This window comes from Salvelinus fontinalis, chromosome 37, assembly GCF_029448725.1.
Source record: "Salvelinus fontinalis isolate EN_2023a chromosome 37, ASM2944872v1, whole genome shotgun sequence".
NCBI lineage: Eukaryota > Metazoa > Chordata > Actinopteri > Salmoniformes > Salmonidae > Salvelinus > Salvelinus fontinalis.
In genome coordinates, this window is record NC_074701.1 from 15,437,006 (window position 1) to 15,454,902 (window position 17,897).

The 17,897-nt window shown below is 42.9% G+C and overlaps 1 protein-coding gene across 1 annotated transcript; it reads left to right on the plus strand.

Annotated features, from left to right (window-relative positions):
• The first annotated feature begins 4,978 nt into the window (after window positions 1–4,978).
• Window positions 4,979–14,486, plus strand: yipf3 (Yip1 domain family, member 3). Its single transcript, XM_055902079.1, has 9 exons — window positions 4,979–5,243; window positions 5,588–5,797; window positions 6,013–6,119; window positions 6,233–6,278; window positions 6,411–6,503; window positions 7,037–7,168; window positions 7,275–7,388; window positions 7,973–8,096; window positions 13,527–14,486. The coding sequence occupies exons 1-9, from the start codon at window positions 5,172–5,174 to the stop codon at window positions 13,664–13,666; spliced, it is 1,038 nt and encodes a 345-aa protein (XP_055758054.1). The 5' UTR covers window positions 4,979–5,171; the 3' UTR covers window positions 13,667–14,486.
• Window positions 14,487–17,897: the final 3,411 nt, after the last annotated feature.

A 17,897-nucleotide genomic window follows, 5' to 3' on the forward strand; every position in this document is an offset into this window, starting at 1 on the left:
ATTGTAGCTGGAAACGGCTGATTTTTAATGGAATATCTACATAGGCATACTGTACACTACATTGAAAGGTAGTGTACAGGAGTGATGGTTGCTGCCCATTATCAGCAACCATCACTCCTGTGTTCCATTGGCACGTTGTGTTAGCTAATCCAAGTTTATAATTTTAAAAGGCTAATTGATCATTAGAAAACCCTTTTGCAATTAAGATCTAGCTTTTCTTTAAAAAATATGGACATTTTTAAGTGAACCCAAACTTTTGAACGGTAGTGTACATATTATCTCAACTAACCGGTGCCCCCCTGTATACAGTCGCGCTATTGTTATTTTACTACTGCTCTTTAATTACTTGTTACTTTTATTTCTTATTCTTATCCGTATTTTTTAAACTGCATTGCTGGTTAGGGGCTTGTAAGTAAGCATTTCACTGTAAGGTAATACAGGTAATACCTGTTGTATTTGGCGCATGTGACTAATAAAATGTTATTTTATTTGATACCAAGGATCATTTAGCCAGTGGCATAAAGTATTTTACTACTTAAGTCGTTTTTGGGGGTATATGTACTTTAATATTTCTATTTTTGACTACTTTCACTTCACTACATTCCTAAAAAAATATATATATTTTTACTCCATACATTTTCCTTGACACTCAAAAGTACTCGTTACATTTTGAATACTTAGCAGGACAGGAAAATTGTCAAATCACACACTTATCAAGAGAACATCCCTCGTGTCTCTGATCAATAAACACAAATGCTTAGTTTGTAAAGATGTCCATTTGGAAAATCTGACCATAATTCCATCCTCCTGATTCCTGCTTACAAACAAAAACTAAATCAGGAAGCACCAGTAACTCGGTCAATAAGAAAGTGGTCAGATGACAGAGATGCTAAGCCACAGGATTGTTTTGTTAACACAGAGTGGAGTATGTTCAGGGATTCTTCCGATAGCATTGAGGAGTACACCACATCAGTCACTGGCTTCATCAATAAGTGCATTGATGACATCATCCCCACTGTGACCCTACGTACATACCCCAACCAGAAGCCATGGATTACAGGCAACATCTGCACTGAGCTAAAGGGTAGAGCAGCCGCTTTCAAGGATTTGGGACTCAAACCCGGAAGCTTATAAGAAATCTCGCTATGCCCTCCACCAAACCATCAAAAAGGCAAAGTGTCAATACAGGACTAAGATTGAATCGTACTACTCCGGCTCCGACTCTCATCGGATGTGGCAGGGCTTGCAAACTATTACAGACTACAAAGGGAAGCACAGCCACGAGCTTCCCAGTGACACGAGCCTACCAGACAAGCTAAATTACTTCTATGCTGGCTTTGAGGTAAGTAACACTGAAGCTCCATGAGAGCATCAGCTTGTCCTGGACGACTGTATGATCACGCTCTCCGTAGCCGATGTGAGTAAGACCTTTAAACAGGTCAACATTCACAAGGCCGCAGGGCCAAACGGATTACCAGGGCGTGTACTCTGAGCATGCGCTGACCAACTGGCATGTGTCTTCACTGACATTTTCAACCTGTCCCTGACTGAGTCTTTAATAACATGACAACATGTTTCAAGCAGACCACCATAGTCCCTGTGCCCAAGAACACTAACGTAACCTGCCTAAATGACTACCGACCCATAGCACTCATGACTGTAACCATAAAGTGCTTTGAAAGGCTGGTCATGGCTCACATCAACACCATTATCCCAGAAACCCTAGACCCACTCCAAATTGCATACCGCCCCAACAGATCCACCGATCATGCAATCTCTTTTGCACTCAACACTGCCCTTTCCCACCTGGACAAAAGGAACACCTATGTGAGAATGCTGTTAATTTACTACAGCTCAGTATTCAATACCATAGTGCCCACAAAGATAATCACTAAGCTAAGGACCCTGGGATTAAACACCTCTCTCTGCGACTGGATACTGGACTTCCTGACGGGTCGCCCCCAGGTGGTAAGGGTAGGCAACAACACATCTGCCACGCTGATCCTCAACACTGGGGCCCCTCGGGTGTGTACTTAGTCCACACCCGTGAACTCCCTGTTCACCCACAAATGCGTGGCCAAGCACGATTCCAACACCATCATTAAGTTTGCTGTCGACACAACAGTGGTAGGCCTGATCACTGACAACGATGAGACAGCCTATAGGGAGGAGGTCAGAGACCTGGCAGTGTGGTGCCAACCTCTCCCTCAATGTGAGCAAGACAAGGAGCTGATTGTAGACTACAGGAAAAGGCGGGCCGAACAGGCCTCCATTAACATCAATGGGGCAATAGTGGAGCGAGTCGAGAGTTTCAAGTTCCTTGGTGTCCACATCACCAATGAACTATCATGGTCCAAACACACCAAGACAGTCGTGAAGAGGGCACAACAAAATATTTTACCCCTCAGGAGACTGAAAAGATTTGGCATGGGTCCTCAGATCCTCAAAAAGTTCTACAGCTGCACTATTGAGAGTATTCTGGGCAGTTGTATCACCGCCTGGTATGGCAACTGCTCGGCACTGACCGTAAGATGCTACAGAGGGTAGTGCGTACAGCCCAGTACATCACCAGGGTCAAGCGTCCTGCCATTCAGGACCTATGTAATAGGCAGAGGAATGCCCATAAAACTGTCAGAGACTCCATTCACTCAAGTCATAGACAAGTCATGTTTAATCTACTACTGCATGGCAATCGGTACCGGAGCGCCAAGTCTTGGACCAAAAGGCTCCTTAACAGTTTCTACCCCCAAGCCATAAGACTGCTGAACATTTCATCAAATGGGCACCGGACTCTTTACATTGACATCCCCCCCCATCCATTTGTTTTGTACACTGCTGCTATTCGCTGTTTATTATCAATGCATAGTCACTTCAACCCTACCTACATGTACAAATTACCTCAACTAACCTGTTCCCCAGCACAATGACTCGGTACCTGTACCCCCTGCATATAGCCTCATTATTGTTATTTTATTGTGTTACTTTTTATTATTTTTTACTTTTGTTTATTTGGTAAATATTTTCTTAACCAACAGTGCAGTTCAAGAAGAGTTAAGGGCTTGTAAGTAAGCATTTCAAAGTGAGGTCTACACTTGTATTCGGCGCATGTGACAAATAATGTTTGATTTGATTAGGGATGGTGCCAGGTTTCCTCCAGCCGTGACGTTTGGCATTCAGGCCAAATAGTTCAATCTTGGTTTCATCAGACCAGAGAATCTTGTTTCTCATAGCCTGAGAGTCCTTTAGGCAAACTCCAAGCTGGCTGTCATTTAAAATGTTTATATTGAACCTTTATTTAACTAGGCAAGTCAGTTAAGAACAAATTCTTATTTACAATGACGGCCTAGGAACAGTGGGTTAACTACCTTGTTCAGGGGCAGAACGACAGATTTTTACCTTGTCAGATCGGGGATTCAATCTAGCAACCTTTCGGTTACTGGCCAAATGCTCTAACTACTAGGATACCTGCCGCCATGTGCCTTTTACTGAGGTGTGGCTTCCACCTGGCCACTACCAAAAAGGCCTGATTGGTGGAGTGCTGCAGTGATGGTTGTCCTTCTGGAACGTTCTCCCATCGCCACAGACGAACTCTGGAGCTCTGTCAGAGTGAACATCGGGTTCTTGGTTACCTCCCTGACCAAGGCCCTTCTCCCCCGATTGCTCAGATTGGCTGGGCGGCCAGGTCTCGGAAGAGTCTTGGAGGTTCCAAACTTCTTCCATTTAAGAATGATGGAGGCCACTGTGTTCTTGGGGACCTTCAATGCTGCAGAAGTTTTTTGGTACTCTTCCCCAGATCTGTGCCTCGACACAACCCTGTCTTGGAGCTCTATGGACAATTCCTTCGACCTCAAGGCTTGTTTTTTGCTCTGACATGCACTGTCAACTGTGGGACCTTATATAGACAGGTGTGTGCCTTTCCAAATCATGTCCAATCAATTGAATTTACCACAGGTGGACTCCAATCAAGTTGTAGAAACACCTCAAGGATGATCAAAGGAAACAGGATGCTCCTGAGCTAAATTTCGAGTACCATTGCAAAGGGTCTGAATACTTATGTAAATGAGGTATTTCTGTTATTTTTTTAAATAAAAATGTGCTAAGAAAATTGTTTTTCGCTTTGTCATTATGGGGTATTGTGTGTAGATTGTTGAGGAAAAACATTAATTGAATACAATTTAGAATAAGGCTATAACGTAACAAAATGTGGGGAAAATCAAGGGGACTGAATATTTTCCGAATGAACTGTATATATACCTTATTTACATAAGTATTCAGACCTTTTGCTATGAGACTCGAAATTGATCTCAGATGTCTACCCTTACTAAGCACTTAAACTTGGCAATGACGTACTGTCCCCATGAGTGACAGAACACTGCACCAATCACGGCGCAATGCTCCTATTTTCTGCTGGTTCACCCCACCACAACAGAAATCACTGAGCTAGGCTGAAACACCTGCATTTTGGAGATGCCTTATTCAAGAAAACAAAAAAGAGACCATGTGTGTATGCAGCTTTATTAACTGAATGATATATATTTTCTACATTGCTTGCAAACTGATATGTGACACGTATTAATGCCAAAATAACGAAAATGTGGGTCTCAAAACAGCCCCACCTGCACTGAATGACGGATCGCCACTGGATGTTACCCACTGACGTATGATTCAAAATTCAAAAGGCACTCGCACATCCGAGCTATCTTTTTTGCAAGTGCATGGCAACAGATGAATAAAATGAAAAAAATAAGAAACAGCAGCGTGCGGGTTTCTTCTTTTTTACCCAATGACATGAAAACTCTGAACACAAACCAGTCCAAACCAACTCTAAGCATACACCATATGCACCTATGTGAACTAAGATCTGAAACGATTTGGTCACTTTGATTTGGAGCAAAGATATTTTTGCTAATTGTTTTGAGCTACATGAGTTGCTTTCCATTTCAAAGTCGCGCGATATGTTATGTTTACACGTAGTACGCACGACGTGTTACGCGTTGAGTCTGAGTGACGCACCCCCATCTGATTTGGCAGTGTAATGCATTTTTGGGAACAAATATTTATATTTAAAGCGCCCCTGATGCGGTAGTTGACACTTCATTGGTTGTATGTGAGATTGAAAGTGCAGTTTTCTTTTTAAAAGGGATCAAGAACACGTTCACCTGCTCTAAAAGATGGCTTCGTCTGATGGAAACAAAAACACGAACACGGAACCATGGGACGGTTTTGAGGACAACATTATCCAGGTAACATTAGCTAGCTAGGTAGCGATAGCCAAGAAAATAATTGCAATGTATATACTATTATTTTCCTAGCTACATCGTGGTATTGTTACATCTTCTTTAGTGTTGCCAAACAATTTTTTTTCTGTGCAGAGATAGCTAACGTTAAAGTTTGTCCGACAACAATGTTATGCTAGCTAGCTAGCTAATCATAAACTAAGAAACAGTTTTTTATTTTCTTAGCTAGCTAACTTAATTAATTTCACAGGTTGTGACTGTCTGATGAAAACATGAACAATTTGCGCGTGAAACAAATTTCACATACAAGGATGTACAGTAGTTATATGTAATACACGATCTATTACTAGGGCACAGGGTCAGCAGTGATTGACATGGAAAACATGGATGACACATCAGGCTCCAGCTTTGAGGACATGGGGGAGATGCACCAGCGCATGAAGGAGGAGGAAGAGGTGGCAGAGGAGGCTGAAGCAACTGAAGAGGAGACTGGAGAGGATGGCGAGTTTCTGGGAATAAAGGGTATCAAGGGCCAGCTGGGGAGACAGGTGGCAGATGAGGTGAGCTGAGAAAGCTTTGTGATGCTGATGGGCAACAACTTGTCACACACAACATTACCTTTGTTATAAAAAGGGCTTTGCCGTTAGAAATTACAATATTGGGTAACTCAATAGCATTTCTATCTCAATTGTCTGGTTAATGTTACTGTCATAACTTTGACTTTCATCACACCTTTGTCAGCTGATTTATAATGAACGTTCCCTCATCCTCTTAGGTGTGGCAAGCAGGAAAGCGGCAGGCTTCCAAGGCTTTCAACCTATATGCCAACATAGACATTCTCCGGCCGTACTTTGATGTGGAGCCTATGCAAGTTAGGAACAGGTGAGTCAGTACAAATGTGTATGGTAATCACGACTTGTAGTCCTAACATGTATAGTTTAGCATTCACATTTTATGACACTCTTCCTAACATGTACGCCTCTTTTCTACCCTAGGTTGATTGAATCAATGATACCCATCCGCATGATCAATTTTCCACAGGTGAGTGGGATTTTCTTTCCCCATACTATTTTCACAGGCTGGGGAAAGATTTAAATCTAGAAGTTTTCAGAGCTTACATGGCCAATTAAAGGAAATATAAATGTCTTCACTGCTCTTCTTTTCCAACTGTAGAAGATTGCTGGGGAGCTGTATGGGCCAATGATGCTGGTGTTCACGCTGGTGGCTATCCTCCTGCACGGAATGAAGACATCAGGAACCGTTATTGTAAGAGAGCCCAACTTATACTGGCTTCATAAATGCATGTTAATATGCAGTATACAGATGGATATTATTATTATTTTTTTATTTTACCGTTATTTTACCAGGTAAGTTGACTGAGAACACGTTCTCATTTGCAGCAACGACCTGGGGAATAGTTACAGGGGAGAGGAGGGGGATGAATGAGCCAATTGTAAACTGGGGATTATTAGGTGACCATGATGGTTTGAGGGCCAGATTGGGAATTTAGCCAGGACACCGGGGTTAACACCCCTACTCTTACGATAAGTGCCATGGGATCTTTAATGACCTCAGAGACCTCAGGATATGGTGTATTAGGTGTAATGAACACCATACAACTGTAGATGAAGGTAGCATCAACTCAACCATTTTGACATTAAGAAAGCAAAAAGCATCTGTTCAGAGTCTCAGACATTAGGTACTGCTTATTTAGTACTCATGTGGTCTGTTCATCCTGTATTGTTAGTTGTCTATCTGAACTTGATAAGGCCTAATAAATGTTTTTCCTCCCTGGACAGAGAGAGGGTACTCTGATGGGAACAGCCATAGGGACATGCTTTGGTTACTGGCTGGGAGTTTCCTCCTTCATCTATTTCCTGGCGTACCTATGCAATGCCCAGATCACCATGCTCCAGATGCTGTCTCTGCTGGTGAGTCAACAGTGACCATAACTCTCCTCACAGCATCCCTGTGTAATCCGTTTGCTATAAAAGCAGTGTGAAATCTCACCGTCTGTTCTACTATGTGCCCCAACAGGGTTATGGTCTTTTCGGGCACTGCGTGGTTCTCTTCGTCACCTACAACGTCCACTTCCACTCCCTGTTCTACATCCTGTGGCTGGTCGTAGGAGGGCTCTCCACACTGCGGATGGTAAATAGGCAGATTAATTACTTCAAATCCAAAGAGCCCTTTGACACTCACTGTCTGCGTTTTGCGTGGTAAGGCTAAAGCAACTGACTAGACGAACGTCGAGGAGTGAAGTCGGACACTAATGTGGTTTTCCAACAGCAAGGCTCAGATTAACATGGCAGTGATGCCGTTGTTTCTAAAAGTTCTTCTTTATAATGTTGAAATAAATATGTCAAACTGAAATTATATGTGTGTAGATTTTTCAATCAAATAGTGAGAGCCTAAAATATCACATTCATTTGTATATATCCACTGTATAGGCCTATATGAATCACGGCAAAGTTGGTTCCTGTCTCAGTCATTTCTTTGCGTGGGTCAAACAAAAACACCCACATGACTGGTTGATAATAGAGTCTCCCACAATGCAGGCGAAGGCTGAAGGATGAGGTTGGTGACGGGCAACTGTAGGTGCAAGTCAGACAATTTTTATCCCCATAATGCAACACACTTTGAAAGCCCTAGACAAAATATATCCGCTCGAATGCGCCCACTATGTCAGTGATAGTCAGTCTCTCCCCCTGGTTCACCTTCTCCCTCTCTCTCAGGTGGCTGCTGTTATCTCTCGGACCGTGGGCCAGACCCCACGCCTCATCCTCTGTGGAACACTGGCTGCTCTGCATATGCTCTTTCTGCTCTACCTGCACTTTGCTTATCACAAGATTGTTGAAGGTAAGATCCCCCGGAAGGCAAACCAGGACTCGTCTTCACAAAGCGTCTCAGAGTAGGAATGCTGATCTACACTGAGCAAAAATATAAAACGTAACATGGAACAATTTCAAAGATTTTACTGAATTACAGTTCATATAAGGAAATCAGTCAATTTAAATAAATTCATTAGGCCCTAATCTATGGATTTCACATGAATGGGAATACATATATGTATCTGTTGACCACAGATAACTTAAAACCAGTCAGTATCGTGTGTGACCACCATTTGTCTCATGCAGCGCAACACATCTCCTTCGCATAGAGTTGATCAGGCTGTTGATTTTGGCCTGTGGAATGTTGTCCCATTCCACTTTAATGGCTGTGCGAAGTTACTGGATATTGGCGGGTACTGGAACACACTGTTGTACACTTCGATCCAGAGCATCCCAAACATGCTCAATGGGTGACATGTCTGGTGATTATGCAGGCCATGGAAGAACTGGGACATTTTCAGCTTCCAGGAATTGTGTACAGATCCTTGTGACATGGGGCCGTGCATTATCATGCTGAAACATGAGGTAACGCGGCGGAAGAATGGCATGACAATGGGCCTCAGGATCTCGTCACAGTATCTCTGTGTATTCAAATTTCCGTTGATAAAATGCAGTTGTGTTTGTTGTCTAGCTTATGCCTGCCCATACCATAACCCCACCACCATGGGGTACTCTGTTCACAACATTGACATCAGCAAACCGCTCGCCCCCACACGACAGACGTCTGCCATCTGCCTGGTACAGTTGAAACTGGGATTCATTCGTGAAGAGCAGACTTCTCCAGCATGCCAGTGGACATCAAAGGTGAGCGTTTGCCCACAGAAGTTGGTTACGACTACGAAATGCAGTCTAAGACCCTGGTGAGGACGAAGAGCACGCAGCTTCCTTGAGACGGTTTCTTACAGTTTGAAATTCTTCAGTTGTGCAAACCCATAGTTTTACCAGCTGTCCAGGTTGCTGTTCTCAGACAATCCCGCAGGTGAAGAAGCCGGATGTGGAGGTCCTGGGCTGACATGATTACACGTAGTCTGCGGTTGTGAGGCCGGTTGGACGTACTGCAAAATTCTCTAAAATAGTGTTGGAGGCGGCTTATGATGGAGATCTGAACATTAAATTCTCTGGCAATTCCAATTGCAAGCTCCCTCAACTTGAGACATCTGTGACATTGTGTTTGAGTGGCTTTTTATTGTCCCTAATACAAGGTGCACCTGTGTAATGATCATGCTGTTTAATCACCTTGATATGCCACACCTGTCAGGTAGATGGCTCGTCTTGGCAAAGGAGAAATGCTCACTAACAGGGGTGTAAACAAATTTGTGCATAACGTTTGAGAGAAATAAGCTTTTTGTGCCTATAGAACATTTTTGGGATATTTTATTTCAGCTCATGAAACATGGGTCCAACACTTTACATGTTGCGATTATATTTTAGTTCAATGTAAGATCATTTTTGCCTTTTTAAATCTTTAATGAAGGGTGGGGTGACCAAGATCAGCACTCCTACTTTGAGACGCTTAATGAATACAGGCTCCCCTTGTCCAATTATAAACACATTTTAATTGCTTCTATTCAATGATCCTCCAAGTTAGGCTTGGGCAGTGTACCGTGGTATTTTTAAATACGTATAGTATGATTTTTCAATACCGTCAAAATAAATCATGTATAATAACCTCTGAGGTAGGGATAGGCATTTTAAATAATTTCACTATTCAAACAGTATCATACATTTTTGTCAGATATCCGGACATTCAAAATACACGTTTTCTTCACTGCTGCGCGTTGGAGAGGCTGGCGCTCTATTGCTGCAGCTACAGAGGGCTGTGTGTGTGGCAGTGAGCAGACAGAGGAGAGACGCAGTAGCTGACTCGGCCACATCCACAACTAGCTAACTTGTAGGAGCCACAATGTTATTTATCATCCCATACAGTGCATTCGGAAAGTATTCAGACCCCTTCCCTTTTTCCACATTTTGTTACGTTACAGCCTTATTCTAAAATGGATTAAATAAAACATAATCCACATCAATCTACACACAATGTCTCATAATGACAAAACAATTATTTATTTATTTACATTTTTTGCTAATAAAAAAACCTTATTTACGTAAGTATTCAGAGCCTTTTGTTCTGAGACTCGAAATTGAGCTCAGGTGTATCCTGTTTCCATTGATCATCCTTGAGGTGTTTCTACAACTTGATTTGAGTCCACCTGTGGTACATTCAATTGATTGGACATGATTTGGAAAGGCACACACCTGTCTATATAAGATCCCACAGTTGACAGTGCATGTCAGAGCAAAAACAAAGCCATGAGGTCAAAGGATTTGTCCGTAGAGCTCCGAGACAGGATTGTGTCTAGGCACAGATCTGGTGAAGTGTACCAAAACATTTCTGCAGTATTGAAGGTACCCAAGAACACAGTCGCCTCCATCGAAGTTTGTAACCACCCAAGACTCTTACTAGAGCTGGCTGCCCGGCTAATCTGAGCAATCGGGGGAGAAGGGCCTTGGTCAGGAAGGTGACCAAGAACCCGGTGTTCACTCGGACAGAGATCCAGAGTTCCTCTGTGGAGATGGGAGGACCTTCCAGAAGGACAACCATCTCTGCAGCACTCCACCAATCAGGTCTTTATGGTAGAGTTGCCAGACGGAAACCACTTCTCAGTAAAAGGCCCATGACATCCCGTTTGGAGTTTGCCAAAAGGCACCTCAATGACTCTTGAAAAACAAGATTCTCTGGTCTGATGAAACCAAGATTGAACTCTTTTGGCCTGAATGCCAAGCATCACATCTGGAGGAACCAAGTCACGGTGAAGAATGGTGGTGGCAGCATCATGCTGTGGGGATGTTTTTCAGCGGCAGGGACAGGGAGACTAGTCAGGATCAAGGGAAAGATGAACAGAGCAAAGTACAGAGATCGTTGATGAAAAACTGCTCCAGAGCTTTCAAGACCTCAGACTGGGGCGAAGGTTCACCTTCCAGCAGGACAACGACTCTAAGCACACAGCTGAGACATTGCGGGAGTGGCTTCGGGACAAGTCTCTGAATGTCCTTGAGTGGCCCAGCCAGAGCCCGGACTTGAACCCGGTCGAACATCTCTGAAGAGACCTGAAAATAGCTGTGCAGCAACGAACCCCGTTCAACCTGACAGAGCTTGAGAGGATCTGCAGAGAAGAATGGGAGAAACTCCCCAAATACAGGTGTGCCAAGCTTGTAGCATCATACCCAAGAAGACTCGAGGCTGTAATCACTGCCAAAGGGGCTTCAACAAAGTACTGAGGAAAGGGTCTGAATAAGGATGTAAATGTTTTTTTTATTTTTTGTACATTTTATAAAAATGTCTCAACCTGTTTTTGCTTTATCATTATGGGGTATTGTATGTAGTTTGATGAGGGATTAAAACAATTTGATCAATTTTAGGATAAGGTTGTAACGCAACAAAATGTGTAAAAAGTAAAGGGGTTTGAATACTTTCAGAATGCACTCTATAACAGTGCCTGTCTTTACTGGCGTAGCCTAGAGAACCTAGCCAGCTATAGCTAGCTAGGCTAATTGAGGCCACATTCTGCGCTTTCTCCCCAACCCCATTAGGATAAACAGCCTACCTGTTGGTTGCTCATTGTAGACTACTCCTTCTCATTTTTCAAACTTTTTAATTCCATAAACTTGCATTGCATTAGTGACCTGTCACTCCACTTGCTACACATTGAGCCGCTTTGATTGGCCAACCTAAACATCAAGCTACACACCTGAAGGCTACCGGTCTTTTTATGAGCCGCACGTCATAAAAACGTAATTGGAAAGTTTTTTTATTATATTAGTAGTTTGAAACATCATGATATATATATACCCTTGTATGTAACAATGTCACATGGATATTTTTTATATATATATATTTTTTAAAATAAATTTTACCCCCTTTTCCCCCCAATTTTCGTGGTATCCAATCGCTAGTAATTACTATCTTGTCTCATCGCTACAACTCCCGTACGGGCTCGGGAGAGACGAAGGTCGAAAGCCATGCGTCCTCCGAAGTACAACCCAACCAAGCCGCACTGCTTCTTAACACAGCGCGCCTCCAACCCGGATGCCAGCCGCACCAATGTGTCGGAGGAAACACTGTGTACCTGGCCCCCTTGGTTAGCACGCACTGCGCCCGGCCCGCCACAGGAGTCGCTGGAGCGCGATGAGACAAGGATATCACTACCGGCCAAACCCTCCCTAACCCGGACGACGCTATGCCAATTGTGCGTCGCCCCACGGACCTCCCGGTCGCGGCCGGCTGCGACATAGCCTGGGCGCGAACCCAGAGACTCTGGTGGCGCAGCTAGCACTGCGATGCAGTGCCCTAGACCACTGCGCCACCCGGGAGGCCCGTCACATGGATATTTTAATGTAATTTTTCAGTGTTAAATAGAATACTCACACACAATACTCAGTATTGGAATACTATTGTCCGTTCAAATATTCAAATATCTGTGCACTTCTCTACTCGGGGGCGCACCTGCTTTGAAGGAACAGTGGGGGTGCATGCTACGCCACTGCTGATAACTATAAGGTAACTATCTAAGGTGCCAAATAAATGATCTACAGCTCAGGGCTCCAGCTAGGCATTTGGTTTGCTAACTTGCTAGCTAAGTGGCTAGCTTGCAATACCAAGCTTCTTGGTTACAGCAGAGACAATCAATCAACTCCTGGATCAAGATCCCTGCTGCCTAAATTTGTTTTGTACGTCAATGTGTTTTGTGCTGGAGTTTTTTTTGTTTGGGAAGGAATAGTGCCCCTTGTGTGCACTGCCGATAATACCGTATATCCTGGTATGGTACAGGAACGGTATGACTGTATGAAAATCTGGATACCGCCCAACCCTACGCCAAGGTATATTCCTAAAAGTCCAATGCAGAGTTTTTTTTTATCTCAATATCAAATCATTTCTGGGTAACAATGAAGTATCTTACTGTGATTGTTTTAAGTTAAAATGGTATAAAAATAAAGTAGCTTTTCAGCAAAAAGCTATTTCTCAAGCAATCAATTTTCTAGGACTGTCTTGGAGTGGTCTGAGGGAGCTAATTGGAGGGATATGTAATTTGAACTAGATGTTATTAGCAGAGAGGTTTGAAACTCTTTGTAATTGGTCTATTAACTTATACCATCTGGTGATATCGCAGGACAAAACTCAATCCTACCAAAACAGGCTGAAATTCCATGTGTTGTTTCCCAAACAGCTCTTGTACTAAAAGGTAGTTATCATAATTGTCACAATATTATTTCAACCTCAGAGTGGAAATACCATACAAAACACTGGAAACACTGGTTTTTGACTCCACTGACCTTTTAAACTGGGTCTTGAATTTTATTAAATAAAAATGAGACATTTGTTTTTCATTTTCTTTGTCTGAAGGTATCCTGGACACATTGGAAGGACCCAACATGCCCCCCATCCAGAGAGTGGCCAGAGATTTGCCTGTGGTGGCCACCGCTGCTATGAATGCTGTGAATGCCACAGTGAAGACCCTTGGTGTTATCCTGCAGTCACAGTGATGGTGTGTCCAACATCAACGATGAGACCATAGGCTCATGAGAACCTGAATTCCATGGTGGTGGTGTTGTGTAGATAATACAGACTGATGTGAAGGTCAAAGACCATGGTGGTTACTGGTTATAGTTGACATTCATCATGATACATGATCATTGTCTCGACAAACAAATCATCATCAGTTCACAACAACTATTGGTTGTTTATATTGAACTAAATCAAAAAACTACATGGGAGTGAATCATGTTTGTGCTCTTCAAATTATTGACTCCCTTTTTCATAGGGATCTTGTATTTGTTAAAGCAGCTTGAGTGCATTAAGATTCCCAGCTGTTTGCATTTGTTCTCATGTTTAGACAAATTAATATTCAACTCGACACTCTCCTTTTTGTAGGCTTTGTTACACAGGTTTTGGTGATTCTCTAAAATTCTAGACGTTCAATGGGAGGACGGTTCCCTAAGGCTGTGTGGTGCCTTCTATAGTTTCTTCAAAGAAATTACTATTATTATCATATATGATACGGGGTAAATTTAGAGTTTTATCTAGCTTGTTTTACACAATGCACCTCTCTTGTCTGATAACCTAATGAGAAAATAACCAGATATGCAGTTGGTATGTCATATGAGATACTGCATTAACTTATGAATATTGTTCCTTCTAATCAGCTTTTGTTTCACCCAGTCATTTGTGTTGTGCATTATTTGTACTTCCTAACATTTGGGTGGGATGCAAGGTAACCTCTCCTCCTTTTTATTTAAATGTGAAATTGTATTTATAGGGTTATTGTACAAAAAGATACAATGGAAATAAACTTTACGGACCTAAGACATGGTCTTCTGAAAAAAATCAAGAAGTCCTGCAATTAGATCCTAATCTATGAATTTCACATGCTTGGGAATACAGATATGCATCTGTTTGTCACAGATACCTTAAAAAAAACAGTATCTGGTGTAACCACCATTTGTCTCATGCAGTGCAACACATCTCCATTGTATAGAGTTAATCAGGCTGTTGATTGTGGCCTGTGGGATGTTGGCCAACTCTTCAATGGCTGTGCGAAGTTGCTGGATATTGGCGGGAACTGGAACATGCTGTCGTACACATCGATCCAGAACATCCCAAACATGCTCAATGGGTGACATGTCCGGTGATTATGCAGGCCATTGAAGAACTGGGACATTTTCAGCTTCCAGGAATTGTGTACAGATCCTTGTGACACGGTGCCGTGCCTTATCATGCTGAAAAATTAGGTGATGGCGATAGATGAATGGCATGACAACGTGCCTCAGGATCTCGTCATGATATACTGTGCATTTAAATTGCCATCGATAAAATGCAATCGTGTTTGTTGTCCGTAGCTTATGCCTGCCCATACCATAACCCCACCGCCACTATGGGGCATTCAGCAAAGGTTGACATCAGCAACCCGCTCACCAACAAGGCATCATACACGCTCTGCCATCTGCCCGCTACAGCTGAAACCGGGATTCATCCGTGAGGAGCAGACTTCTCCAGTGTGCCAGTGGCCATTAAAGATGAGCATTTGCCCACTGAAGTCGGTTACGACGCCAAACTGCCGCCAGGTCAAGACCCTAGTGAGGACAACAAGATGAGCTTCCCTGATACGGTTTCTGACAAGTTTGTGCAGAAAATCTTTGTTTGTGCAAACCCACCGTTTCATCAGCTGTCCAGGTGGCTGGTCTCAGACGATCCCGCAGGTGAAGCCGGTTTTGGAGGTCCTGGGCTGGCGTGGTTACACCTGGTCTGTGGTTGTGAGGTCATTTGGACATACTGCCAAATTCTCTAAAATGACGTTGGAGGTGGCTTATGGTAGAGATCTGAACATTAATATCTGGCAACAGCTCTGGTGGACATACCCACAGTCAGCATCTCAATTGCACTCTCCCTCAAAACTTGAGACATCGATGACATTGTGTTGTGTGACAAAACTGCATATTTTAGAGTCACCTTTTATTGTCCCCAGCAAATCAAATCAAATGTATTGGTCACATACACTAATTTAGCAGATGTTATTGCGGGTATAGCTAAATTCTTGTGTTCCTAGCTCTAACAGTGCAGTAGTACAGTGGCGCAAAAAAGTATTTAGTCAGCCCCCAATTGTGCAAGTTCTCCCACTTAATAAGATGAGAGAGGCCTGTAATTTCCATCATAGGTACACTTCAACTATGACAGACAAAATGAGAAAAAAAAATCCAGAAAATCACATTGTAGGATTTTTTATGAATTTATTTGCAAATTATGGTGGGAAATAAGTATTTGGTCAATAACAAAAGTTTATCTCAATACTTTTATATACCCTTTGTTGGCAATGACAGAGGTCAAACGTTTTCTGTAAGTCTTCACAAGGTTTTCACACACTGTTGCTGGTATTTTGGCCCATTCCTTCATGCATATCTCCTCTAGAGCAGTGATGTTTTGGGGCTGTTGCTAGGCAACACGGACTTTCAACTCCCTCCAAAGATTTTCTATGGGGTTGAGATCTGGAGACTGGCTAGGCCACTTCAGGACCTTGAAATGCTTCTTACGAATCCACTCCTTCGTTGCCCGGGTGGTGTGTTTGGGATCATTGTCATGCTGAAAGACTCAGCCACGTTTCATCTTCAATGCCCTTGCTGATGGAAGGAGGTTTTCACTCAAAATCTCACGATACATGGCCCCATTCATTCTTTCCTTTACACGGATCGGTCGTCCTGGTCCCTTTGCAGAAAAACAGCCCCAAAGCATGATGTTTCCACCCCCATGCTTCACAGTAGGTATGGTGTTCTTTGGATGCAACTCAGCATTCTTTGTCCTCCAAACACGACGAGTTGAGTTTTTACCAAAAAGTTCTATTTTGGTTTCATCTGACCATATGACATTCTCCCAATCTTCTTCTGGATCATCGAAATGCTCTCTAGCAAACTTCCGACGGGCCTGGACATGTACTGGCTTAAGCAGGGGGACACGTCTGGCACTGCAGAATTTGAGTCCCTGGCGGCGTAGTGTGTTACTGCTGGTAAGCTTTGTTACTTTGGTCCCAGCTCTCTGCAGGTCATTCACTAGGTCCCCCCGTGTGGTTCTGGGATTTTTGCTCACCGTTCTTGTGATCATTTTGACCCCACGGGGTGAGATCTTGCGTGGAGCCCCAGATCGAGGGAGATTATCAGTGGTCTTGTATGTCTTCCATTTCCTAATAATTGCTCCCACAGTTGATTTCTTCAAACCAAGCTGCTTACCTATGGCAGATTCAGTCTTCCCAGCCTGGTGCAGGTCTACAATTTTGTTTCTGGTGTCCTTTGACAGCTCTTTGGTCTTGGCCATAGTGGAGTTTGGAGTGTGACTGTTTGAGGTTGTGGACAGGTGTCTTTTATACTGATAACAAGTTCAAACAGGTGCCATTAATACAGGTAACGAGTGGAGGACAGAGGAGCCTCTTATAGAAGAAGTTACAGGTCTGTGAGAGCCAGAAATCTTGCTTGTTTGTAGGTGACCAAAAACTTATTTTCCACCATAATTTGCAAATAAATTCATTAAAAATCCTACAATGTGATTTTCTGGATTATTTTTTTCTCATTTTGTCTGTCATAGTTGAAGTGTACCTATGATGAAAATTACAGGCCTCTATCATCTTTTTAAGTGGGAGAACTTGCACAATTGGTGGCTGACTAAATACTTTTTTGCCCCACTGTACACTATATGATACATTTATTAAACATAAGAATGAGGTTGAGTTGTCATCACCACCCGGCTCGTGGGAAGTGACAAAGAGCTCTTATAGGACCAGGGCACAAATAATAATCAATCATTTTGCTCTTTATTTAGCCCTCTTACATATAAAACCTTCTTTGTTTATCAAATTGTGAATAACTCGCCACAGGTTAATGAGAAGGGTGTGCTTGAAAGGATGCACATAACTATTGGAGAGAGTCTCAGTCTTAAATACATTTCCACACAGTCTGTGCCTGTATTTAGTTTTCATGCTAGTGAGAGCAGAAAATCCACTCTCACATAAGTATGTGGTTGCAAAGGGCATCAGTGTGTTAACAGCACGATTTGCCAAGGCAGGATACTCTGAGTGCAGCCCTATCCAGAAATCTGGCAGTGGCTTCTGATTAAATTACATTTTCACAGAACCGCTTGTTTCAATGAGGCTCTCTTATTCAGATATCGGTAAGTGGACTGGAGGCAGTCTCAATTCATAAAAACATAAAATACTTTGCCCCTTGATAACCAGCG

What these genes read in the sequence shown, in the direction of transcription:
- yipf3 (XM_055902079.1), top strand. Translation starts at nt 5,172, where the DNA reads ATGGCTTCGTCTGATGGAAACAAAAACACGAACACGGAACCATGGGAC. An exon ending in CCTATGCAAGTTAGGAACAG is followed by an intron (nt 6,120 to 6,232) that starts GTGAGTCAGTAC and finishes TTTCTACCCTAG; the next exon opens with GTTGATTGAATCAATGATAC. An exon ending in GCATGATCAATTTTCCACAG is followed by an intron (nt 6,279 to 6,410) that starts GTGAGTGGGATT and finishes TTCCAACTGTAG; the next exon opens with AAGATTGCTGGGGAGCTGTA.